Source organism: Protopterus annectens, chromosome 5.part0 (assembly GCF_019279795.1).
Source record: "Protopterus annectens isolate FY-2018-M chromosome 5.part0, PAN1.0, whole genome shotgun sequence".
NCBI lineage: Eukaryota > Metazoa > Chordata > Ceratodontiformes > Protopteridae > Protopterus > Protopterus annectens.
In genome coordinates, this window is record NC_056735.1 from 1,211,417,102 (window position 1) to 1,211,443,724 (window position 26,623).

Consider the following 26,623-nt stretch of genomic DNA (forward strand, 5'->3'; position numbering starts at 1 on the left):
TGCTACTCAATCCTAGAAGTCTAAACCTCAAAATGCACTCTCTCGAGGCACTCCTAAAAATGGAGAACATCAGTATCTGTGCAGTAACTGAGACCTGGTTCAAGGCTCCAGAGAGCACCCCTGCAATGCCAAGCTACAACTCTTACCACACTTTTCCGCCACCAAACCAGGACCGAAACACTAAAGGTGGAAGAGTGTCCATATTCACCAAGGATATTCACACCACCAGGCTAGTTGCCCAAAACAATGAATTTGAAAATCTCCAGGTGCAACTAACACTAGGTAAGACTGCAGTCCAAACTGTAGCTTGTTACAGATCCCCTACCATGGCCCAAGATTCTCACTACACCTTTCTAAACATACTGGAAAATATTAAGATACAAACACCCTAATACTGGGTGATTTCAACTACCCTGCCATTAACTGGGAAAACTGCTCGTGTACCAACACCTTTGCCCAATGGTTCTTGGAATTCATAAATTCCAATGCCCTGGATCAACTAATCCATAGTCCCACCAGGGGCTCCAATATCCTAGACCTGGTCATTACCAACATGGGAAATCGATGCTCCACACCTATGGTCACCCCCTCGTTGGGTTAGGTCTGACCATAAGCTAATCACCCTTGACATCCACATCCCCCCCCCACCCCTCAATAAGGAAACCTCCGTAAAAAACTTCTCCAAAGCCAACTTCATGCTACTCAAGTCAGAAGTGATGAACTTCATGACACCCATGCAGACGGAAACTGAAAGATCGACTGCTGAATCCTACACTAAGGCACTGTACGAGCACATCCACTCGTGCATAAATCGTGCCATCCCAAATAGAACCAAGATGCTGTCCTCCAAAAAAGTAAGCCAATCTGGTGGTCCCCTGCCATAAACAAACTTTACAACAAAAAAGAAAGAAAGAAACTGTAGCAGAAAAGAGGAAAATCCCAGGATGAAAAAACTCCCTTACCAGCCTCAGTAAGAAGCTGAGATCCCTCATAAAATCCTCCAAAGCTAGTTATGAAAATAAAATTGCCAAAGATTCCAAAGACACCCACAAGGCATTCTATAGCTATACTAAATGGCAATGCTCAGATCTGCTCTGAGCTACAACAGAATGGCATTAAATGTACTCATCCCAAGGATAGTGCCAATATCCTGGCACAGCGATTCAGTGCCAACTTCACCCCCTAAAGGACCCATCTCAATAGTGAAAGATTGCCATATTCCGGTAATAACGACCACACAGGTAAAAACCACACTCTCCAAAGCTATGAATACAGCATCCATGGGACCAGACGACATCCAGGGCTGTGTACTACATGAACTACAGAATGAACTGGCACCTCACCTAAGTGTCATGTTTAATCATAGCCTCACCTCAGGCTTCCTGCCCACTGAGTGAATCACAGCTACAGTTATCCCACTCCACAACTACTGCCCCATCAGTCTGACGAGCCTGATCTGCAAGGCCATGGAACTTATTATCATGGAACTTATAAACAAAGACATTGGCAACCTTCAAACTCTGGACCCCACCCAGTTTGGGTTCGTGAAGGGCCGATCTTGTCTCCTGAACCTGATTGACTTCTTTGAGTCAGTCTCCAGAGATGTGGATGAGGGTATGTTGGTCCACACAACCTATCTGGACCTCACCAAGGCCTTCGACACCATCCTCCACTCTGGAATCATAGATAAACTTACTAAGCTAGGCAATAATCCGTATGTCACTCGATGGGTTGCCAACTGGCTTACTGACAGAACCCACACTGCAAAAGTAGCCAACTCCAAATCCATCTCCAGACATGCGACAAGTGAAGTACATCAGGGTTCAGTCCTGGGACCGCTCTTGTTTGGCATCTACTTCTCTGGGGTACAGGCCAACACTAAGGGACTCTGGCTAACAAAGTTTGCAGATGACTGCAAACTGGGAGCCATTATTGAATTCCCAGATGATGTGGATATTCTACAAAAGGGCCTTACAGAAACAGATGCTTGGTGCCAGAGCCATGGGCTCAAGCTCAATGCCAAGAAATGTATAGTTATCCCCTTTGGGAAAAAAACATGTACCTGTGAATTACCACATAGGTGGCAGTACACTAAGCACCGAAAGTGTAATAAGAGACTTAGGGACACAGGTGGACAGTGGTCTCACCTTCGATAACCACATCGTCACAACAGTCAAGAAATCCTTCGATGTGGCACACCTCATCACTAAGGGCTTTTCATCCAGAAAAAAGGAGGTCATTGTCCCACTGTACTCATCCCTCATTAGACCCATTATAGAATACAACGCCCCATTTGGTATGTACCTCTCAAGACATCTGCAACAACTGGAAAGGTCGCAGAAATACCTCACTAAAAGAATCACAGTCCTAAAGCAGATGCCCTATGCTGACCGTCTAAAAAAAACTCCAGCTATACTCTGTCACATATCGTCTACTCAGAGGTGATCTCTGCTTAACATACAAGGCCATGTCAAACCCAGAGCTGTTGGACATGCTACACTTAAAGAAATCCCAGTCTCTCAGAGCCACACGCTCCAGGGATCTAAACCTTGTCATCACAATAAACAAAACATGCTGGAGGGATAGGTTCCTGATCCAGAGATTCCTCAGACACTGGAATAGACTGCCCATACATGTCAAGCAGAGTGCCTCTTTGGCCCTCTTCAAAAGGAACCTTGATGATTGGATGGGAGATAGGAAATTCACAGTGGGGATCACGTCAGTCGCCCTGCTAGACAAGGGGTCTAGGGAAGTGAATATTATGGGAAGAATGGCCAGGGAATTGTTATGGCTAGACTTGTATAGGCCCTAGGGCCGATAGCCTAGTGCCAACCTATGAACCTAAGGAGAGGAAGGAATGTTGCGCTTGAAAGGGAGGCTAGAGAATTCCTTCAGGAAGTCAAAGTGTGAATATCCTGGCATGACGCGTAATATATCCTTGTGAGAAAAGTTCCTTTGTAGGATTGCTCCCAGTGATGTTATTTACTTTGTGCCAGAATTATCTGGGAAAGTGTAGGAGTGTGGTTTGTTTATATGTGAGGTATTTGGCCTTTTGCTTACAATTTGCATGTTTGGTGATAAATTGGTGTCGTTTTCTCTATGCAGCTCCAACAAAAGAAAGTTAATTAAATTGCATGTTTTTGTAAGGTTTGTTATTTTGTATTCTTATGAGAATTGACAAACCCTTCCCCACACACTTCCTGAGGTGACAAAGCTATGACTATAATCCAAGAATTGTTAGTCAGCACTTCAAAGAAATGATTCTGCTACTCACCTGTGTCTGCAGCAGAGAGAAGATTAGTTTTTTTTGTTATTGATTTTTGTTTTGTTAATCTGAATGCTGGAGAAATGTGTTAATGTGCTTATAGTTTTTCATAAAAGTATTTTATAAGCACAGTGCAAAAAGGTACATATATCTGTTCTTGAACTTGTGCGATGTTTTTTAAATTAAGGCACAAATGTCTTCATGCATTACATTGCCAACTTCTGTTGCATTGTTACCCCTTGATTTTTTTATATTATAGCATACTAATGCTTCATCAAAATTATGATCTTTGAATATGAAGAATCAGTAGATGTTCTTTCATCTCACTGTTACATTATTCATAACCTAAGGGAACTCCTGCTAAGGATAGCCACACGTCCAGCCAGTATACCAAAGCGTTAAGTACTTATAAGCATCATATGTCACACATATGCCCCAATGTGCTAGGCATAGAGCATAAAGGTAATGTATGGACGCATACACTCAGAACTTCTTTGTTGCCAGTCTGAATGCTATAATTGAATGTAGATCCGAACACCCTTTTTCTGTGCTAGTTACCATAAGTGCTCCGTTGGAGTTTCTTCTTATCTTTCTTTTTTATTTAGTGCTGTTGGGTTCATGTCATCCAGAAAGAGAAAATTTCCATGTGGGAGGCAGATACGCCATAAAAAACATCACAACCAGTGTTTTTTTTCTGTTTGGGTGCTTCCCACGACTAAACACAGTGTTCAGTCTGCCAGGCTTTTTTTCCCTAAGACCCTACGTAGTCATCTCTCCTCTATCTATTTACCTTGAAAACCAGAGCCTTAACTTGTTGGCTCAAGGTGCTGTGGTGAATTCCTCCCATCCTGAGGGTCAGCCAAAAAGGCCAAAAAACTTAGGTCTGACAGAACTGTTGTCCCACCTCCCTCAGATGTCTGTCTCAAGGCTAGTGAAAGCCGTGAGGATTTTCTGGTAGTTGCCTTGGATTCCTTTGCCTTAACCCCCATCAGAGACCTACATGGATCCAACTTTTCTCACTTCCTCAGAGGCTTTACAGATGTCTGCTCTTGTCATTGAGAGGGAACCTAAGATTATTATATCTGAGGGAGCAGGAGGGATTCTGCAGATCTTAGTTGGGAAGTAGATCCCTACTATGCTTATTGAATGTCAGCAGGGGTCTGACCCTCCAAGGGTGTTTCGTATAGATGTCTCACAGAAAAAGAAAAACAAGCATATTTCCCGTGTAGTTAAGGATCCCCAGTGTGAATGGAAGGATTTTACTTGGGGATTATTTAATGCTTTAACAGCTTTAAATCCTCCTCAAGGAGTATCCGTTCCTGCCCTGTCCTGATCTTCTATGCCTCTTAAAAAAATCCAGGGAACTAGACTCTTCAGATGAGAATATGGATTTTGGAGAAGAGTCCCTGGCTCACAGTTCTCAGATCCCTTTCCCCTGGACTGTAGTTCAATTAGAGGATTGTATTAGTCCAGATCCTCCTTTGGAGGAACTCTCCTTTGGGGATACTGTTGCCAGCATGATGGAATTTCTTAAGTGGGATTGTTCTCAAGTCTCTGATATTCAGAAAAGGTATTATCAATTCCTCCAGATGGGAATCTCCTAAGCCATCAGATGTTCCCCCTGTTTTGGCTGCCCTCGTGGATACCTTTTCAACAGCTTTGGTGGACCTTGAACCTTAGACCCCACTTCCAACAAACCAGATACATTTTAAAGGGTGTTTGACAAATGTAAATTTCTTTATAAATGCTCTTCTGCTGATCCTGCTGTAGTGTCTGTCTCTTCAGATGAGACTTCCAAGCTGTTGCTGTCTACCAAGTTGCTCCCTTCAGATAAGGATAGTAAGGCCATGAAGAGGCTGGGAAAAAAAGGTTTGTACTGCTGCAGCTTTATCCTTTTGGGCCACCAACTACCAGACTGAGATGACCAGGTATGGTTCAGCTGTCCTTTCTCAGATTTTCAAAGTGGTTTCTGACCTTCCTGACTCTTGAGGGGAAGGCTACTGCCCTTTCCCTGCTGGTCTGTACCTCTCAAGTAGCTTACCACTCTATCAAATGCAGCTGTGATGCAGATGATGCCTCCACCAAGGCTACTGCCCTTGGTTCTGTTATGAGGCAGTATGATTGACTTTGTCTTCAGGCTTTTCCTGATGATATTAAGCCATAACTGTTGGATGCTTCTTTGTTAAATAAAAGTCTTTTTGGTGTTGCTGCTGCTGAACTTTCCAAGTCTGTCTAGCATAACAGTAAAGTCTTGCAGGAGTTGTTACATAATCTGATGTTGTCAATCTTCACATAATCATTTACTGTGGGACCTGTGGGCTCAGTTGCAAGCCACGGAACCAATTTGGCTGTTTACTTAAGCTCGCGCCTTCCAAATTCTCGAGCTAGGCTCTACCCATAATGCTCCTCTCTAAATAACCTCAGATCTCGTTTGCCACTTCTTGTGTCAGATGCATCCAACCTCTCTCAGGCTTTGGCAGTTCTTTAAGTAAGTTTTTTTTTCTTGGAATTTCTTCAAATCTCTCTTATTTTATCTATATTCTTCTTCCTGAATATTTTATCTTGCTACCCGCTCCTCTCACTTTCCCTTTTTGCACGTGTGTGTGATCCTCTCCTTTTTCCCTCTACCATTGGGTAGTTTCTCTATATATACCATTGCTGGTACTCTCTTCTTACCTATTTTAGGTATTTCTTGGTTTCCATAATTGGTACCCCTTTCTCTCTTCTTTATTAAAAAAAAGAGAAAAAAAAACCTTGCTGTCCCCATTTTCTGTGTGTCTGTGGATCATTATCAGCTTAAGCTTTCTTTTTTTTGAGTGGCTGTTAAACCTTCTAAGGGCACGTCTGGCTTTAAGAGGTACCAGAAGTGCGACAGAAAGATGCCCAATTCAGACGGGCTTGTTTGGTGCGTATATTGTTTAGGGGTTTTTCACCTGCAGTAAAACTACTCCATTTGTCACGGTTTCTCCACCAGAACTTTAACGGAGAGGAAAAACAATATAATTTTGAAAGGTTTACTGAAAGAGGACTTTGAAGAATCCATATCTGGGTCCAGGACCAAAGCCAGTTCATCATCCTCCTTTTCTAAACAGTACAAATGCTCTCACTCAGTTCCAAGCAGTTCCTCGGAACCACCTAAAAAAGTATCTAAACAGCCTTTGGTGTCGACAGTTCTCTCAGTACCGATAGGCAAGACAGACACGGCACCTACTACTACTACTTCCATGGACATGACAGCTATTCCTTTGGCACTGGAAGTTGTGTCAGTACCGGAGCAGACCTCTTTGATTTCCATTCCAAGATCAAGGTACTCTCCCTCGTTCGATCCACTGAAGGACCGATCACCAAGTCCTTTCGTGGAACTGAGACCACCTAGGTCTCCTCCTGCATTGTCTGTTTGATCCACTAAGAGCCTCTTGGAATCGGACATCATGAGGCTGGTGGACCAGCTCTTGACAGCAAGGGGATTGCCTTCTTCAGTTCCAGGCCAAGTTGGCCTACTTTGACACCATCTCATCTTCCTCCTCCAACTCCTTTTGAGTCATTGGAGCCTGTGGCACTGACCTACCCAGCTCCGACTGTCTCAATTCTGGTAAGAGCTTCTTCTCTGGAACCAAGAATTGCCTTGAGCTCCTCCGTTTTACGGAACCGGAGGTTTCCCAGGGTTGGGATTTCGCTGCCAGTTCCGAGGGGCAGGGTTCAACTTCCTTTCTTTCGGAGCCTTCCATGCCCCTCAGTGCTTCGGCTTTTTTTGGCTCAACCCAGGCTTCTGCTTCGGGGCCGCCTCCTTGCTGCAGGGTGGGACCACAGTTCCAAAGGAGTCTATTTCGGTTCTGGGCTCCCATCCCTCTATTGGGGGGGGGGCTGGCCTTCCAGATCATGGAGAAGGCCTTGCCCATTGTGGACATCCAGTCCTTGCCATCTCTATCAGGCCAAACATCTGCTTCCTCTTGACCAGAGCTACCATCAGTCTCATCTCCGGAACAGAGGGCACAAAAGTCTCAAGAAAGACCCACCTTGATGGTTTCCTCTTAGGATACTTCCCCGAAACATCCCCCTGAGGAAGTACCTGTGAAGAAAAGTGCAAGAGGAAGCACTTAGACTCCTCGGAGGAGTCTGTCACTGAAGATACCGATTTTGATGAGGAGAAAGGTTCCCACAAGTCACCCCTGATGATGTTTCCTTTGGAGACATCCTGGAAATCCTGAAAGAGAGGGATGGCTGGTCTTCCCTCCAGCCTTCCTCGGAGGAATTGGTATACCTGGAGGCTTTTCATGCCCAACCCTGTACCTTTTGGATCTCTCCACGCACTGATGAGCTCATTAAATTGATCACTCAGTGGGCATGGAAGATCCCTGACTCCATCGAACCTATCTCCAATAGGCCTGACCAGATCCTTTCTGCCCCCAGGGAAGAGCAGCATTGGGCTAAGGGTATCCACATAGTGGCAGGCACAAAGAAGGAACTTGCTGAGGAAAGTCCTACTATCCATCCTCTTAACAAGCAGTCCAGGACTGTGGATAGCTTCAGAAATTTAATTTATGCTTTGTCAACCTTCGCTGTCAGATCTTTGAACTACATGGCTCACTTTAGCAGGTTTCAGAGAGATCTAATCAAAGAGCTTTCAGGTACTGTTTCAGAAGCAGTAGCTGAAGAGGTGCAAGACAAAGTTACTTCTCAGCTCACTACCCTCGAAGCAATTGCTAACTCGTCCATGAAGCTGATTACTCACACAGCCAAAGGAATGACAAGAGCAGTGGGTTCATCTGTGGTCATTAGGAGACATGCCTGGATGCACTTGTGTGACTTTGCGGAGCCATTTAAATCTTCCTTTGTCAAAGCTCCATTTGACGGATCATCCCTGTTTGGACCCAAAGTAAAAGACGCATTGGCCAGATATGAGAAACATGGGAAGACTTTCTGCCATAGGAGTATGCTGGTCCACTCCTCGACGGCCCTACTCCAGGAACCGTTGAAGTGGGAGGCTATGGTTCAAGAAGTCCCCAAGACCTTTCCATGACTCACGTGTCAAAGACCCCCAGGGCAGAGGGAGTGGTACAAATGGAAGATGCCATCCTAGAGGTAGAGGTGACCCGCAGAACCAGGAGTCCAGAGATACATTCTCCGGTAGCTCCTACCAGCACTCCTATACAGAGGCCCAATTGCCTTCCTCTGGAGGCAGTCAGGGGATGATTATCCCTGCACCAGTCTGCCTGTCAACAGATAACATCGGACAAATGGGTGCAGGGAATCATTTCCAGAGGTTACACTATTCCCCGTTCCTCAAATCCAAAAACACAAAAAAGACTTTTGGATGTTCCACCCAGTCACAGGGAAGTAGCAGTCGTAGAAATTCAAAAACTGCTCGAAAAAAGAGTCATCCAAAAAGTCCCAGCAGACAAAAGAGGATTCGGGTTTACTCGATTCTTTTTAGTACCTAAAAAGACAGGGGACTGGAGACCCATTTTGGATCTCGGCCAGTTCAACAAACCAAATTTCAGATGGTCTCGGTACAGTCAATACTTCCATTCTTGGAAAAAGATGATTGGATGTGCTGTCTAGATCTTCAGGATGCATATTACCATATAAAAATGTGCAAATGCTCTAGGAGATTCCTGTGCTTCTGGGTGGGAGATGGTCATTTCCAGTTCAGAAAACTGCCCTATGGTCTCACCACAGCCCCCAGGGTGTTTACCAAATGCATAGCAGTGGTAGCAGCTCATCTCAGACTTCAGGGATTTTGAGTTTTTACTTATCTCGATGACTGGCTCCTTACCGCTGCCACAAGGCATCAAGTAGACCGGGCAAGAGACTACACTCTGCATCTTTGCACTTATCTAGGCATTTCAGTAAATTACAAAAAGTCAGGTCTACAACCATCACAACACCTGGAATTTATCGGAGCTTTGTTAATTACAGTTACAAGTCTTGCTTCACCCCCAGTAGAAAGGCTCCATAAGATGAGATCACAATTCAGCCATATCACATGCAAATCCTCCAATGGCTTCTGGCCTCCCAGTGGTCCGTAATAAATCAGCTGATGTCACATCATATCTTAATTACCAATCCCTGCAAACAAGACCTGTCATGATGGCTCAATTCCAGCGAGATACATTCAGGCCTTCCTTTCATCCTTCCATAGCCCCAAGCCATACTGACCATGGATGCTACCCATATGGGGGGGGCATTATCTGAGAAGAACAGTCCAAGGCACTTGGTCCCCTCTAGAGGTCGATTTGCACATCAGTGTTCTAGATTTGAGGGCAGTGCTCTTAACATTGCAAGCATTTCAAGATGCCCTTCACCTAAGAACAGTAGCAAGCCAAACGGACAACATGTCGGTAGTCTGGTATATCAACAAACAAGGAGGAACCAAATCTTACCACTTTGTTGAGAAGCCCTCAGAGTTTGCCAATGGACAATTTCTTCCAACTGCTTTCTCACGGCAGTGTATATTTCGGGGAGCTCCAACATGATAGCGGACAAGCTGAGCAGAACTATTTTGATGCCTCACGAGTGGTCTATCATTCCAGTGGTGACAAAAGAAATTTTCCATCTTGGGGCCAATCTTGCTGTGATCTGTTCATGTCCCCTCTGAACAAGTGCAGCAGTTACTTTGCCCTGATTCCCTCCTCTGGTGGAGTCATCGAGAGACGGTTTTCTCCACGATTGGCCCCCAGTCTCCTGCACACCTTTCCCCCAACTCCCCTGGTATCTCAGATTCTAAAGAAAGTCAAGAGGTCGTAGAACACAATAATCCTCATTGCCCCATTCTGGCCTCGACAAGTTTGGTCTCCCTTCCTTTGGCCTCATGTACTTAAGAAACCTTGGATTCTGGACCCAGCTCCAGACCTATTTGCTCATCTAGAAGGAATAGTTCATCCGAATCTCCAACATCTCAAGCTCACTGCTTGGCTTCTCCAATTTGCATGATTGCCAGGCATTCTTCCCTTTCCTCTCCCGTCCCTTGTGGCCCATCACAAACTTTCTACTAGTAAACTGTATCAGAGTAAATGGGAAAAAATTGCTTGATGTGCTCTCAGTAATGCTGTAGATCCTTATACAGTCCCTGTGCATAAAGTATTGGATTTTTTAGCTGATCTTTATTAAACTGGCTCTTCAGCCTGTACCATTAGGGTCCATTTAGCCACAACATCTAATTTCCATACCAGTTTCATTGGTGTCACATAAACTTTGTAAAGCCTTGTTGAAGAAAATCCTAATGTTAAGACCTCCATTTAAAGAGCCCATTGCTCCATGGTATCTGTCCCCAGTTCTACAATCCCCTTCTCTTTCCCCATTTGAACTGTCAGCTACATGTGATTTTAAAGTTTCTGACTTGGAAAACTTTATTTTTAGTGCTATCACTTCTGCTAGAAGAGTATCTGAAATGCAAGCCTTGTCCTGCAAACCCTCTTACATAATATTTCACAAAGACAGGGTCTCCCTCAGGGATAATCCTTTATTCTTACCAAAGGGAGTTTCAGAATCCAGTGTTAATCAAACATTGCAGCTACCAGTCTTTTTCTCTAATTTCTCCAATAAAGGAGAGTATTGTCTACGTTTATTAGACATTCATAGACTGTTACATTTTTATCTTCACAGAACAAAGGGTTTCAGGAAATCTGACCAATTATTTGTTGCCTTTTCCTTACTTTCCGTAGGTAACCCAGTTACCAAGGTTACCTTAGCTAAATGGCTTAGAGATTGTATCATGTTTATCTGTCATTCAAAGGGGCTTCACCTTCCACTCTTGGTGAAAGACCACTCAACTAGAGTTGTAGCAACTTCTGCAGTTTTTCATGCCAGAGCTTGTTTGAATGACATTTGTGCAGCAGCCACATGGTCTTCTCCTCATACCTTCATCACTCATTACAAATTGGATCAGGTCTCTAGGGGACGTGCAACAATTCAGTTCAATGGTGCTTGGGAATATTCTTCCATGAGACTTCCCAAGATTCAAGTAGCTAGGGACTCTGTCCCATAGTCAAGGATTATGTGAAGATTGACATTATGACATAAAGAAGTTATGTCTTACCATAACGGTCCGTCTTTGTTGTTGATCTTCACTAATCCTTGACACCCTCCCCCTTCCCCCAGCCTGAGACTTAGTGGATCGAATTCTGCCAAGACTGGCCTCATAGTAGGGACACATATCTGGCCTCTTTTTGTTATTTATTTATCTGTCACTAATTTAGGCAAACTTGATCTGAGGTAATTTAGAGAGGAGCATTATGTTAGAGCCTAGCTCAATAATTTGGAGGGAGCGAGCTGAAGTCAACGGTTGAGTCGGTTCCGAGGCTCGGAACTGAGCCTACAGGTCCCACATTCAAGGATTAGTGAAGATTGACAACACAGACAGAACGTAATAGTAAGACTTAACTTCTTTTTTTGTTTCTGCTATTCCTAAGTTTCAGAGGAATTGCTCCCTCCAAATCTGTTTTTTTAACACCTTTATTGAATTGTCACTTTTGACGTAGGCAAATTTACATTTATACAAAAGTAATCAAATTGTATTAACAAATTAACACTGGCAAATATTATACTTCACATATATTGCTATATATCGTATAACCTAAGCAACATTGTATAAGTTATTCAACTCGCACCCCTTTTTTAAACAAGAAACATGTTTATTAAACCATCACTTACAATGTAAGCAATCATACATTTATATAAATGAAAACAAACCGACACAGTCTTAGTTGCAGGCATTTTACATCACAAGCCATACTGACACACTCTCAGTTGCAAACATTATACATCACTTATAATCTACTCAATCATTTTCATTCAAATGTTACATAGCTCATTTAAGTCCTACCTTCTTTTAAGCCTCATTCCTCCCCTGTATGTATTGTTCCCACAATTCACATTTTTTTCCTGTGTAGTTGTTTGCAGGCAGTCTTGCCAACCAGCTAAGGGAAAAAAGGGTTCTAGATGTGTGCCCTTCTGCTAAGTCTGTTCAAACCCCTACCTTCCAGAAAACTGCTTTTAAGGATAAGCTGGGTTACATTTAGAAATTTGTTTCCCCCTTTTCCTTGGCCAGGTTCCCTTATCCATCTTTCCCTGTCTCTTCCAAATTGGTTAAAGATCACAACAAACTCTCTGGTTCTGTTCAGTAGGTGCCTGGAGTATTTCATGGTTTGGAAATACCATCCTCCCTTTTTGGGCATCCCTCAACCTCTTCAGGAACAACTTCTGCTTTTCACAGAGGTGCTCCATTGTCTTTTGGTCCAGGGCACTATTCAGGCGGTGCCTCCTGCCCAGGTAGGGAGGGGGGTTTATTCCAGAATGTTTTTGGTTCCCAGAAAAGATGGCACCTGGAAACCAATTCTGGACCTTTCCCAGCTCAACACCTTTTTCAGGATTCCTTCCTTTTGAATATTGTTGCTTCAGACTCTGTTTTCCCTTCTTCTGCCTAGGCCGTTCTGGTTTCTCTGGATCTCAGGGATGCCTCCCTTCATATTCCCATCCATCCAACCATCCCCTTTTCAGGAAATGTTTACATTTTTATGTTTCTTCCTTGAGTTTTCAGTTCTCTGCTTTGCCCTTTGGCCTCTCTAGTGCCACAAGGATATTCAACAAAAGCCCCATTCCTGTCATCGCCTTTTACAGGATAAGAGGAGTTAAGATCTTTCCTTATCGGGATGATCTGTTCATTCAAGCTTCTTCCCCAGTGCTCTGCTTCAAGATCTCCAGTTTGCTATTTCCCTGTTACTGAGTCAGGAGTTCACCACAGACTTCCAGAAGTCAGTTCTGATGCATTCTCAAACTCATATTTTCCTCAGATGCAGGCTTCAGACCATCCCCGTGCTGACATCTGTGCCTGCCCCCAAGGCCCTGTCTCTCACTGCCTTTTTCCAGTCTGTTCTTCCTCTGGCGTCAGTCATGACCATGGAATTTCTCACAGTGCTCGGGTTCATAGCTTCCACCATTCCCATGCTCCCTCTGGCCAGGCTCCACATGAGAAAACTTCAGTGGTACCTCACGCTAGTGTGGTTCCAACATTGCCACCCTCTGGACTTCTTTTTACCCTTCCTTTCCTCTGTTAAGCTCGAGCTTCATGGTGAATTCAACTTTCTCTTAGCCCAGGGCTTCCTTTCCAAGCTCCGGTCCCAACTCAAGATCTCTTTACAGATGCCTCAGACCTAAGATGATGGGCCTCCTTCAGCTCTCCTAAGGTTTATGGTCTCATAGAAAAGAAGCAAACCTTGGGTGACTCAGGAATAAAATTTATTGTTAGCTCTTTTGGAAGCAAAGATATGCAACCTTCTTCAGACCTTTTCGTTGAAGTTTGTTTTTTCATTATTTATGGTCTCATAGGTCAGACCACATCAATATAAAGAAGATGAAGGCTCTGGTTCTAGCTCTTCAGGCTTTTCACTCCCTTTTTCATCCTGGTCCCCTCAAAATTTTCACAGACAACAACACAGGGGGGCACAAAGTTCTGTCTTCAGTGCAGACTAGCTCTTCAGGTCTGGGATCTAGCTGTCCGGTATCATACGACTCTTCAGGCAATTTACATTCCCTAGGAGCATGATCTAATGGCAGACTCTTTGAGATGGTCCAGTACATATGCTCCTGAATGGATAGTTCACAGAGATGTATTCCTGGATGTTGTCCCTCAGTGGAGTATTCCTCAAGTAGATCCTTTTGCCTTCCCTCTGAACAGACAACTTCTATTCTATTCCAGTGTTTTAAATCCTCTGACTTGGAAGTTAGACACCATGTCTTTTCCTTGGAAGGAGATGTTTCGGTTTCTGTATGCCTTCCCTCCCTTCCTCTCTTACCACGAGTCCTGCACAAGATCAGGAAGGATTCTCACAAAATCTTGATAGTGACTCTCTTTTGGCCAGACTGCATTGGTTCCCCCTTATTTCTCACTTAGCCAGGGACAGTCACCACAAGTTGCCTCACGATGGATCTTCTCACACAAGACAAAAGGTCTCTTATTCATCCTCACTCTTCAGCTGACACTGTAGGTGATAGGGTTTTGATCCCTTTTTTCTGAGGATGTCCGTTGGGTCCTGCTGGAGGACAAGAAACCCACTACCAGGAACTCATACATGTCCAAATGGAAAAGATTTTCTGTCTGATACCTCTCTTGCCATCAGGATTAAGTTTTTTTGGTTCTCTGTTATTTGTGTGAGCTGATCCATGCTGGGTTAGCATATTCTTCCGTTAAAGCTCACCTGTCAGCAGTTTCTTGTCTGCCCTTGAATTCCTCCTCTGTCCTCTAGATTTGAGGTCAAGCAGTTTCTTAAAGGCATTCCTCATATCAGACCTCCCAGCAAGCCTAGTCTGCCTTCCTGGGACCTAAATTTTGTATTTGAAAAATTGTCTCAGGCCCCTTTTAAGCCTGCTTCTTCAGCTTCCTTACAACATTGTGCTTTGAAGACTGCTCTTTTGGCTCTAACTTCAGGCTGTCATGGCTGTTTGCTCTTTTCTTAGTTTTCCACAGCGGCAAGGTGTCTCTCTCTGTACTGACCCTTCTTTTATACCCAAGGTGGCCAATGAGTTGTCCTTTAATCAGTCTATTCATCTGTCTTCCTTTTTTCTCTCACCACATTCTGCCAGTGAGAAGGTTCTTCACACCTTGGGTTTGCATAGACAGTTCAGTTATTATTTGGCTAAAACTAAAGTTATTTGCAAATCTGAGCAGCTTTTTTGTTTCCTTTCATCCCAGGTCATTGTGGTTGGCTGTTTCTAAGCAAACCATCTCTTCCTGGATTTCTAATGCCATGTTTTTTTTTTTATAGTAAGTGTCTTTTCTCATCAGTGAAGCCTTGAGGCTGTTGCCTCCTCTGGTGCTTTTTGCAAAGGAATGGATACCAGTTTCATCCTTGAGGGGCTACTTCATCCTCTGTTCTTACTTTCACTAAGCATTACAAGTTTGAAATTATTTCCACAACCAAAGGTAGCTTTGCTAAGGCTATCCTGCATGGCTTTCTGTTCCATGTTGTCGTCCTCCCAGGCTTCCTCTTGAGCTTTTGTACCCTTAGGTTTTGAATACTGCAAGAGTGATATGGAACGACATAGAACAGTTGTATAAAAATCTTACTGTAACAGTAGATGTCCTTCTCTTCACTGTTGCAGTATTCACTCCTTCCTGCCTCCTCTTTTCTAGCCTCTGCTTATTTGCCCTCCTGGCCAAGGGGGTCTTCTCCCCTTTTTTTCCTGTTGGATGTACATGTTTTTCGTTGTCCCTAGGGGGGCATTCTGTTCCTCCTGGTGCTTTCTCTGTTCTGAATGTATGCGTCTTTGTCATCTTTATGCCCTACATCTTGATGGAGAGTGTACATGTGACAGAAAATAACTATAAGTACTTGACACTTTGGTATACTGGCCAAATGTTAGGCTGTCCAGGAGATCCCTTAAGTATGAATACTGCAACAGTGAAGAGAAGGACATCTACTGTTACGGTAAGATTTTACACAACTGCACTTTTGGCATGCAGGATTAACACTAGTTTGTATAAAACTTTTGCAGTTATAGAAATTATTGCTTATAAGTGAATCATTATACAAAAATGTGGTCAACTAATAGGACTGCCATCTTTTTAGATGACCAAAACGTGACATTCTTACTGAAACTTAAAGTTATGCTGGACAAACCATGCTGTCGTCATGTGAAAAAGTTTCAGGATATTACCAAATTAATGAATCTGTGATGTGCAATTTTGATCTTTGCATTACTTGATATGATATTAAGATGACTTAAATGTTGTGTCACGGATTTCTGTAAGATTTAAGGAAAAAAAATCAGAAAATATTTTCCTTGTAAAATATTAAGACATTCTTCATGACCCCAGGACAGCTCTGCTAAAGGAGAAAAATGTGAACACAATCTACTTCCTTTCTGCAATAAAGGCAGTGAAAAGCAGATGTTAAGTTGTCTATCTTGCCTTCATTCTTGCTGGTTGGGTTCGGAGCCGATCCTCGGCTCCGACTCGGCCATCTTCAAAAGCTCGAGAGCTGCATACTGGCTCGAGGCCACCCCATATCCCATGATGCCTGGCACTAGATACCCAGATCTCGTTTGCCGCTTCTGCTGCGAGGTTGTCTACTGGCTCAGGTCGTATATTTTCATTATTTACTCGTTTTTTGATAAAATTTTATAGGCTGTTAGTGTAGATTGTTTATACTAGTTAACCTTTCTATATATATGTGTGTGTATATACTTGTAGTATCTATAATTCTTTCTTAAACCTTTATATATACTTGTAGTATCTATAATTCTTTCTTAAACCTTCCCCTATCCCTTCAGAAAACTCGTTTTAGTTAGAGTTTTCCCCTCCCCCTTCACTTACTTAGGTAGCTGTTTAAATTAGAGGCTAACCCTTTTCTTTTTCTCAGTTTAAAAAAAAAAAAACTTTTAGCTCTTAGTTAGTTTTGTTTAGCTTATATATATATATATATATATATATATATATATATATATATATATACACACACACAATATTGTCAGTCTTCTTGGCTGTTTTTTGGGTGTCTTAACTTAGTGTGTGTAGTAGTGCTTACATCCTAAATTCCTTTGTGTGTTGTCCTTGCTGTTCTAATGCTTTTTCAGGGATGTCCAAGGATACTAAGGTGTCCGGATTCAAGAATTGTAACTCATGCTGTCAGAAGATGTCTCTGACAGATGGTCACACTTCTTGTGTCTATTGTCTCGGTGCCGTGCACCTGCAGGACTCTTGTTCGGTTTGCCATGCCTTCAGCCCAAGAGTCCTGCAGGAGCGTAAAAATAAGTTAATCCTGCATGGATTACTTAAACAGGATTCACCGGCAAAGACTCAGCCTGTGAAGGCCTCTAAGCCACCTAAATCTTCGGCTCTCAGTTCGGAGCCGTCGATGGGTGAAGCTGTTCCTTCAGCCTCGGTTCCGGCCGGAACCGATTTACCTGTCTCCCAGTCGGCTCTGACTCTCCCTTCGGAGCCGATGGGGAGTCGAAAGAGATCTAGGTCTCCCTCCCTGGAGTCGATACGCTCGGCTCCGAGGTCTCCTCTGCTCCAATCGGAGCACAGTCAACGATCCCACTCTTCTCGGTCCTCAAGACTATCCAGTCATGACGTGGAGATAGTGGTCAGTAGGCTGTTAAAATCGCAGGCCCTAGCAAAAATGTTGTCCAGCCCCCCTCATCAGATGTTGGCTCCATCCATTTCTGCAGTTATTCCTCCTCTGACTCCTTTCTTGAGCTCGGAGATGGGGTTCGGGTCGTGGAACCGTTGGCACCGATACCTTCTGCTTCGGTTCCGTCATCGGCTCCAATCACTTCTTTGGTACCATCCTTGGAAGGGTCTGGGTGCCGAGACTCCCTCGTCGGCTCCAAGGGGGCGAGTGGCATCGGACCCTTGTCCGACCCTGTTCTGCCTCTCGGAGCTTCAGCGCAGGTGAGCTCGGCTCCTACATTGGCTTAGGAGCTGTCCCTCTCGGTGCGGAGAGGGATTCCGGTCTCTTCAGAACCGGAGCCTTCTCGGCATCTGAGCAGGGATGCCTTCGAGGTCTTGAGGAGTGTGCTGGCCCCTGAGTCAGTCCCACGATCATCCCCACCGGCTCCTCCCACTATGGTGCCTGCGTCTGCCTCTGTCCCTCCTCCAGACCCCAAGCGTGGGGAACCAATGCTCCAGGGCACCCCTTTGGGTGTATCTTCCTCTTCTGAGGCCTCCCCTGATCATTCAGAGGCACCACCTCGTAAGAGGAAATGCAAGAGGAAACATGTTGACTCCCCTGAGTCTGTCACATCAGATACCGACTTGGAGGATTCAGAAGGGTCCCTGAGATCCTCCTCTGAAGATGTCTCCTTCTCAGACATCCTTGAGATGCTTAGGCAGAGGGGGAACTGGACTACCGTAAGCCCCTCTGAGGATGAGTCGGTATTCCTGGATACGTTTGGATCCCGAACTTCCACCTCCTGGGTGTCTCCGCCTTTCGATCCACTGATGTCCGTGGTGGTTCGGAAGGCATGGTCAGCTCCAGACACAGTGGTACCCATCCCCAGAAGACCCGCTAAATTCATAACGGCACCACAGGATAAACAATTTTTGACCAAAGGTGTCCCTGTTGATGCCATGGTGGTAGCGGCGGCCACAAAGAAGGAGTTGGCTGAAACTTCCCCTTAAGTATGAATACTGCAACATTGAAGAGAAGGACATCTAGTGTTACGGTAAGATTTTACACAACTGCACTTTTGGCATGTTTGGCACACACTAGTTTGTATAAAACGTTTGCAGTTATAGAAATTACTGCTTATAAGTGAATCATTATACAAAAATGTGGTCAACTAATAGGACTGCCATCTTTTTAGATGACCAAAGTGTGACATTCTTACTGAAACTTAAAATTATGCTGGACAAGCCATGCTGTCGTCATGTGAAAAAGTTTCATCATATTAACAAATCAATGAATCTGTGATGTGCAGTTTTGATCTTTGCATTACTTGATATGATATTAAGATGTCTTAAATGTTGTGTCACGGATTTCTGTAACATTTAAGAAAAAAAATCAGAAAACATTTTCTTTGTAAAATATTAAGACATTCTTCATCACCCCAGGACAGAACTGCCCAAATCAGGACAGCTCTGCTAAAGGAGAAAAATGTGAACACAATCTACTTCCTTTTTGCAATAAAGGCAGTGAAAAGCAGTTTCACAACAGTCTGTCTTTTTTGTTAATAGCAGCTGCTGATCTGCTAATGTAGCAGGACTGATTACGTATGTAAGATTGCAGTAGGCACCTGGCAGGAAAAACAATATATATTTTCTTGTATCTGTGGCATGCCTGCAAGTATATGAGAAGTTAAGCTTAAAAAAATGGATGGGCTTTCCCTTCTGTTCATTCCAAGGCAAAGAAGTAATTTTAAATAAGGCAGGTTTCTGGTACCAGAAGCATTGTTTATCTGGAGCCATATTTTAGGGAGAAAATAAACCTAAGGGTTATGTTAAACTGTAGAAGATGGATCTTTATTTTAATGAGTCGTTGAAGGGTCTGTATTATAATCTCGAAAGTTTAATAGTTCAAATGCATAGACGTCGAACTGTATGCATCGAACTATTAAACAGTCGAACCCCGATAAAAATATTTTCAAAACCCAAAAAAAAAAACTAACGAGTGTAAGCAGGGAGGAAAGCCCCCCTGCACCCCCCGCTACTTAAATATACCAACTCTGGGATCACACTACAGTGTAGGAAAGGGAAATCTTCCCTTTCTGCACCATACTCCGTTGAAGTGCGATCTTGGAGTTGTTATATTAAAGTAGTGGGGGTGCAGGGGGGCTTGCATCCTGCCTAAACACCCTTTACTTGTTTTTTTTTTTTGTTTGTTTTTTAATAGGGTCTACTAGATTTTCAGTGGTTTAATGTTTAATGTTTCGATCATTAAAGTTCGATCTTTAATGATTTGAAGCATTAAACCTTTGAGAGTCTAATATAGACCCGTTGTTGAATGCTCTCTGACGAAGAGAAGAAAGAGAACTGGGATGTCCAGTGTCTTGAAACATCATCTGCCGTGGACTCCCTGATGGAACAAAATAAGTACTACAGGCCTTGAAAATTAAAGATTTTTATTTTTCTAGTACTGCTTAGAAAACTTTAGCTGTTAGACTGAGAAGGCAGACTGCCTGTGGTCTCATTACAGAATTAAAAGTTCCCAGTTCTGGCAGATTAGAAAGTATTCCTCGTAAGCTTTTGGATATTTTAGGTGGTATTATCAACAACTGGACAGGTTGGAATCTGGAGGCCTTTTCAGTCAGGAGGCCTTTTTTTTTTTTTTTTTTTTTTTTTTTAATGTTGACTTACTTGCATTTCCTTTGATTTACTAAGGTGCAGTGTTCCCAGTTACTGGTGCCTGAAACAGAAACTATAGAGGCCATGTAGACTATGAAAGGTGGGAAGGATCTAGGCTCGGATGCTTTACCAGAAGAGATATATAAAACTGCAGATGTCTCGTTTATCAGTGAACTTTTAGAATTAGCTCATAGAGTAATTCAGGGCAAGAAGGTTCCCCTGTCTTGGAAGAAAGCAGTTATATCTGTAATTTTAAAAGCTGGTAAAGCTCCCCAATTACCCTCTTCATATAGGTCAATTTTGGTATTGAATACTGACTGCAAATTGTTCTTGCTTATACTAGCTAGGAGGTTAACTTAATGGCTGCCCAAATTGATGCATATAGACAAGTATAGCAGGTAGGCAGATTTTTGGAAATACCTTTAAGACGTTAATTTTATTATTATTATTGTTATTATTATTGTTAGAAGATTTTAACACACAGGAAAGACTCCCCAGTGGTACTTAGTTTTGACACTGAGAAGACATTTCATAGAGCTGAATAGGACTTTTTTTGTATATGTTAGAGAAATATGTTTTTTCCAATAAATGTATAAAGACTCTGTGGCTATAGTGAAGACTGGGGATATTTCAACTCCTATTACGTGTGGCAGAGGTATCCATCATGGCTGTCCAACGTCCTATTTAATGTTTACATTGTATTTGGATCATCTTGTATCTAAAATCAGAACTTCAGGTCAGCAGGATACAGATGTCAGGGAGTAAAAAAAATTTTACTCTTAATGCAAAATATCTAGTAGTATATTTTGAGAATCCCGAGGTCTGCTTGAATTCTTTGATGCAGTTGATTAGAGATTTTGGAGTTGTTTCATGTCGTAAGGTTAACAAATCCAAAACAAGTTTTCTAACAGTTAACTAATAGCCCTGTAGTAATATTAAGCACCAATATCTATGTTTGGAATGCTCTAATATAGTTGAATATTTGAGGATTACAATTTACAGTAGTCCCCTAGGGACACTTGGCTTGGCATAACAGCAGTTGTTTGAAAAAGTGTAGCAATTATTTTACTTAATTTAGCTAATGGACCTGGGAGACTCTTTCCCTGCAGGATGAATAACGATGCCTTGTTGGAGTTTCAAGTAATTCATTTAAGTAGGAGATGGGCAAGTGTTTCCGTTCTAATATATTGCATTCAATTTACAGACAAAGGTGTGAGGGTCCAGGGGAGCTGACTGGAGGAACATCTGCGAGATGGAAAAAACCAAGGAGCAAATTTCAAAACTTAGAGGTTAGTCCCTTACTTGAATATTCCTGCAGGGCCCGTGATGTTTTACCAGCTCAGCACCCTGTGGAACCTCTTATCTTAAGGGGAGGAGCATGAATCTCTTGTTTGTGTAAGGTATTCAACTCAAAGATATTAATAGTTGTTATTCTGTGGTGGAGTATTTGCTGAAGGAAATACAGAACAATTATATTTTGTTGTAGTCTGGTTCTGGACTGAACTGTCTGTATTATGTGTTAATAATGTAGTTTTTATTATTTATTTATTGACATTTGTTAACTGGGAAAGTCCACTGGGTCAGAAACCCATTTTCAGTGGACGCCCGAGGAGAAAAGCTCCACAAGTATGGCATACAGAATGAATATACAGAGCAAATTTTAAGAAAAACACATAAAATCAGTTAATTAGTGCAACATAAAGTTGGTAGGTTGCTGCATGCATAGTAATATATAAGCCACATAATAATATATATGCTGTATATGGTACATTCATCATAATGAGAATATGGGCAAAGTGTGCTACTGTTACTAGCTGACTTGGAGGGAGAATTCAAGAGAAGGAAGTATAGTAAGGAAAGGTGTAATATTTACTTGGAGGTAGAGGAGTGATGATAAGAATAGAAGAAATAAGTAATTTGGTGGTAGAGGCTGGTATGATGACAGAGATATGTAATTAGGAGGACGGAGGTGTAAAAGATGAGGAATAATGACGGAGGTGTGTTAGTAGGAGGATGGCGGTACAAAAGATAAGAAAAGCTGTAAGTTAATTTATGGTGGCCTATAGTTTTGGGTACAGGGACAGATGTGATTGTTGAGAAAGTATTTCTTCAGAGATATTTTGAATGCTTTTAATGTGTCAAGGAGGGTGATATCTGGGGAAGGGGATTCCAAATCCTAGCTGTGGCATAAGTGCAGAGGCTATGTCCAGCTTTTTATTAGGTTTCACAATGGTTACAAGTTGTTTGTTGGTAGATTATAGATTTCAGGGTGGGGAGTAGGGTTGTAAGATGTGCTGAAGGGTAGAGCATCTATCAGGTGTGTAAACTGGTTTATAAGCTTGAGTTAGTTGGGTGGAATCGAGATATTGTTAGAACTCTAGCCAGTTAAGTTCGTTAAGAGCTTGACAGTGATGTGATCGATATGGTATACCAGTTGCAAATTTTGCAGTTTTGTGGTAGCTTGCTTGGAGCTTGTTTTTGAGAGATTGGTAGAGGTTGGTGAAGACGGAAGCAAGAGGCTGTTGGCAAGTGCCTTTTTAGTGGGGTTATCCATATAAAGTTTGTGTCTATATAATCTGCCAAGTCAAAAGTGTATGTGTTGTTTGAAGGAGAGTTTGCCGTCTGTGATAATACCTAGTAATTTAGCATGAGTTACTATTTCTATTTTTGTCTTGTTCTTCGAGTATATGGTGAAATCCTGTGCGATTGGCTTGTCTGAGAAAGCGTAAGCTTAATTTTCTTTGCGTTAAGTAGAAGTTGTGCTTTGGTAAACCAGGTTTCGACTGATGTAAAGGCATTTTGTGATAAGCTTACTAGATTTTAGATATTGTTAGAGGATGTGACGATGGTAGATTTGTCTGTATACTGGATAAGTTTGCTTTGAAGAGAGGCAGTATGTAGTTTATTTATGAAAATATTGAAGAGCAGTGTCCCTAAAATGGACATTTGGGGGACTCCTGTTTTATTGACTAAGTAGTTAGATATACCACCTTGCCGTCTAACACTTTGCTGTCTGCTAAGTAGCTTGAGAACCATTTAAGGGTGGATTGAGAGCATCCAGTGGTTGCTAGTTGTAGAAGTAATTTGGGATGAGACACTATGGTGAAAGCCTTTGATAGGTCTAACAGAAGTACTGAAGTTATTTGGCCAGAGTCAAGGGCTTTGTTCACAGTGTCCATGAAGGAAAGAAGGGCAGTAGTGGTACTGTGTGCTGGAAAGAAGCTGTGTTGAGTTGGTGTAAGGAGGTTTTTATCAGTAAGATATTTCATAAGTTGAGTATGAATACATGTCTCTAAAAGTTTAGATAGAGGGGAGAGAATAGATATGGATCAATAGTTAGAGTTTACTGGTTTTGCCACCTTTGTGCACTGGAGTTATTGGATTCTGTAATAGATCTGTTGATGAGAATACTAACAGAATATGATATTGTATCAGCGGGCAAGTTTTAGGTGCTCGGAGGGAAGGTTGTCGACAGGGAGCAAGGTTTTAGCTTTTTGAGAAGTTTGTGCACAAGTGAGGTGCTAACAGTATTTAAAGAGAAAGAACTGGTTGTACGAGCATTAGTTTGAGCTAAATGTATTGGGTCTAGATTATCACAGGTGCTGGAGAGAGTGTTAGGTGGTGACTGATTTATAAGGTTGAGTATACTGTTAATGAAGTGGGAGCTGAAAAGATGGGCTATTTCATCTGTGTTTTTGTCTGGGGCTGGAGAGGGGTTTTTTTGGGGTTCCAGGGCTAAGGAGTGAGGAGACGGATTTCTAGAATTTCTTTGGTTTGTTTGTTTGGCTGAGTAATTTTTGAGAGGAGTACTATTTATTTATTTATATTTGTCTGCAGTTATTTTTTTTTTTAGCTAAATTTCATAGATGTCTGTATTTGAGTTGGGTGGTTTCATTTCTAGTTTTGTGCCATTCTTTCCAGGTACGGTCTGTAGAGAGTAGTAGATGTTTGTTGTCTTTTGATAACCAGGGTGAGTGATTTTGCTTAGTCGTCTTGATTTGGATAGACTGTTAGGGGTGTCTAAGAAAATGCTGCTAAAGTGGCTTACAGCTTCTTTCACAGGTAATATTTTTAGAGGGGTTCAGTTGATAGATTTTAGCATATTATTGAAAATATGTTGAATGAAATTAGCTAGATTTCTAGACGTTTTGTAGGTGTGGGTTTTTTTGTCATGGGTTTTGGCTCTGTAGGTGTATACTGGTGAGTGGTCATTTAGGGTATTGGGCACGGTACCAGTATCATTGTATTTTTTTAGTGTATAAAATGTCAACAGGCAGTCACCAGAAGAATTTGAAACTGTGTTTTGGTGTGGAGGTTATATAAAAATATCTCTAGATTCTTTTGAAACTGAATAAAAGTTTTAAAAAAATCAAGGGAGAGTGCAGGAGGTAATTGAATGGGTTTGTTTGTATTATGACTGGTCAATGGTTGGTTTACTATGATCAAACAGCATTTGGAGTCAGTCACTTTCATCCACAGACTACCTCAATTTCCACTTAGTGTAGACACTTTATTGGCTGTATACATTTCACATATCTGATTCTGATCAGAGAAAATAGTAATAACAGTAATCATGATCATCATCACAGTAATGTATTTCAACTGCTTTTATTCAAAAACACATTATCCCTAAAAATCAAAGCAGCAGCTGTTTCTCTGTGCTCATTTGGGAGCAGGTTCAGTCAGTTTCATCAACAGATACAGACACTTTCTTTACTGTGTAGACCTTAGATGTGTAGTAGTGATTAATTAAATGAGTTAAAGTATTGCTAATCAAGTTATTAATGTATTTTCACGTGTTGCTATCAGATGCATGCAGTGCGACACCCACCAATTACAGTCACTTTAATGGAATATTATGCCTTTACAAAGAAGAAGGCTGGATAGCTTGCAGTTATTTAAGAGGCAACTGGGTGAACTGATTAGAAATAGCACTTATAATCAAATATTGGTAGGAGGCAGACTTATAGAAGGCTTCATATTAGGCTAAAGAGTTTGACTAATATTGATCATTGAACATTGTCTACAGTGAAATATCCAATTGTGAGCAAATGAATGAATAAATGCATAAGAAATGCCAACAGTAATGTTTCAAATGAGCAAATGGATATATAAACAATGGCCACATTAATGTGTTTCAGCTCACTGCTGTCAGACATATAGTGCAACCCACTGCAAACCATCCAGTATATATCTCTACCATTTGCAGCATTTTTATTGACTCTGTATACTTCAGATGTCTGAATGAGTAAATAAATAGTGACTATAGTAGTATATTGCTGTTAGGTCATACATTGCTACCCCTCCACATACACACAGATGTTCCCACAAGTTATCTGTCACCTCTTTATTGACTGTACACATCAGGTGTCTGACTGTGATAAATTAACTAAGTTAACTAAAATAGCCACAATACTGTATTTCATCTTCTTGGTGTTAGATGCATAGAGCGTGCAATGCATTGCAACCTACGCACACACGCACACACACACACCGATGTACACACCAGTTGCAACCACTTTATTGCCCATTTATACTTCAGCTCTACGATTGTGATCAATGAATCTGTGAATTAATAAATAAGTAAATGGCTATAATAATGCACAGCATGAATACCTAAATGTTCAACAGCAGAATTAATAAACATTGAGCCACTGTTGTACTCTATGCAAAAGTACCACTGCAGCCCTAGTAGTGACACCATTGTAGAAGTTACAAGAGATTTCTGCAGACTATTATTTAATTTAAAAAATAATTTAAAAAAGCTTTCCCACATGCTGTGTTACACCTTGTTCCCTCCAAGTCATGTTTTCCTTTACTTCTCAGATTGCTAAAGACAGTAGTCACCTGGAACAGCCTGAGCCAAGCCAACCCCCACAGAAGTGACATTTCTGCCTCAACAGATCAGCAGTAGAATGTGTAATAAAGCATAATCACCTTTCTTACTGCAGTTGGGTCTTCTGAGTAGTGGACGTAATCCATTTTTATTAGAAATTGGAACTCCACATATGCTCACTAATGTGCTTTACTTCACATACATGGAGCTCAAGTCCCCATAATTGCATTGCAAGACTCAAGGATGAACTTACAAGTTTATTGCAGGATTCCAAAGGAAGACATTTCCCTTTGGAATGCTGCAGCATTTGTATGTATATGTCAAGTCCACAGTGGCTGCCTTGCTTTATTTAAAATGTACATAACTGCATATGCCTCCTAATGCCTAATTTTCTTCTTCTTCCACATATTACACAAAGAACAGAAATCAGTTCTCGTGTCATTATTAGGATAGCTTATAAATGCAGTTTCACAGTGCAGCTTTTATTACGTATTTTGTGAAACTTAAATATAACTTACAAATGCATTGCAGTTTCAATTGAAACTGAAGCAAAGTACAGACATCACATTTTTAAATTGGTTATCTCTACCCTGACATCACAATTATCCTCCTATAAAAAACTCAAACAAGGCTTCTGGAGATGTCCTCAAGAAAGGGAGCTTGTATCATTTATTTACAGACATTCTGCATTGGCATTCGCAGTGCTACTACTGTGCTACACAGTCATGTTAATAGGATT

The 26,623-nt window shown here is 42.0% G+C and overlaps 1 protein-coding gene across 5 annotated transcripts in view; it reads left to right on the forward strand.

The window, feature by feature from the left end:
- The window catches only part of CHST10 (carbohydrate sulfotransferase 10), a 1,890,555-nt gene that overhangs the window by 1,712,830 nt on the left and 151,102 nt on the right, over nucleotides 1-26,623 (forward strand). For 2 of the 5 annotated variants that reach the window (XM_044071078.1, XM_044071079.1), the window contains exon 6: nucleotides 21,253-21,337. The exons of the other annotated variants lie outside the window; for them this stretch is intronic. In XM_044071078.1, the coding sequence (XP_043927013.1) occupies nucleotides 21,253-21,337 (85 nt within the window). The remainder of the gene's footprint in view (nucleotides 1-21,252; nucleotides 21,338-26,623) is intronic. 5 annotated transcript variants of the gene reach the window in all.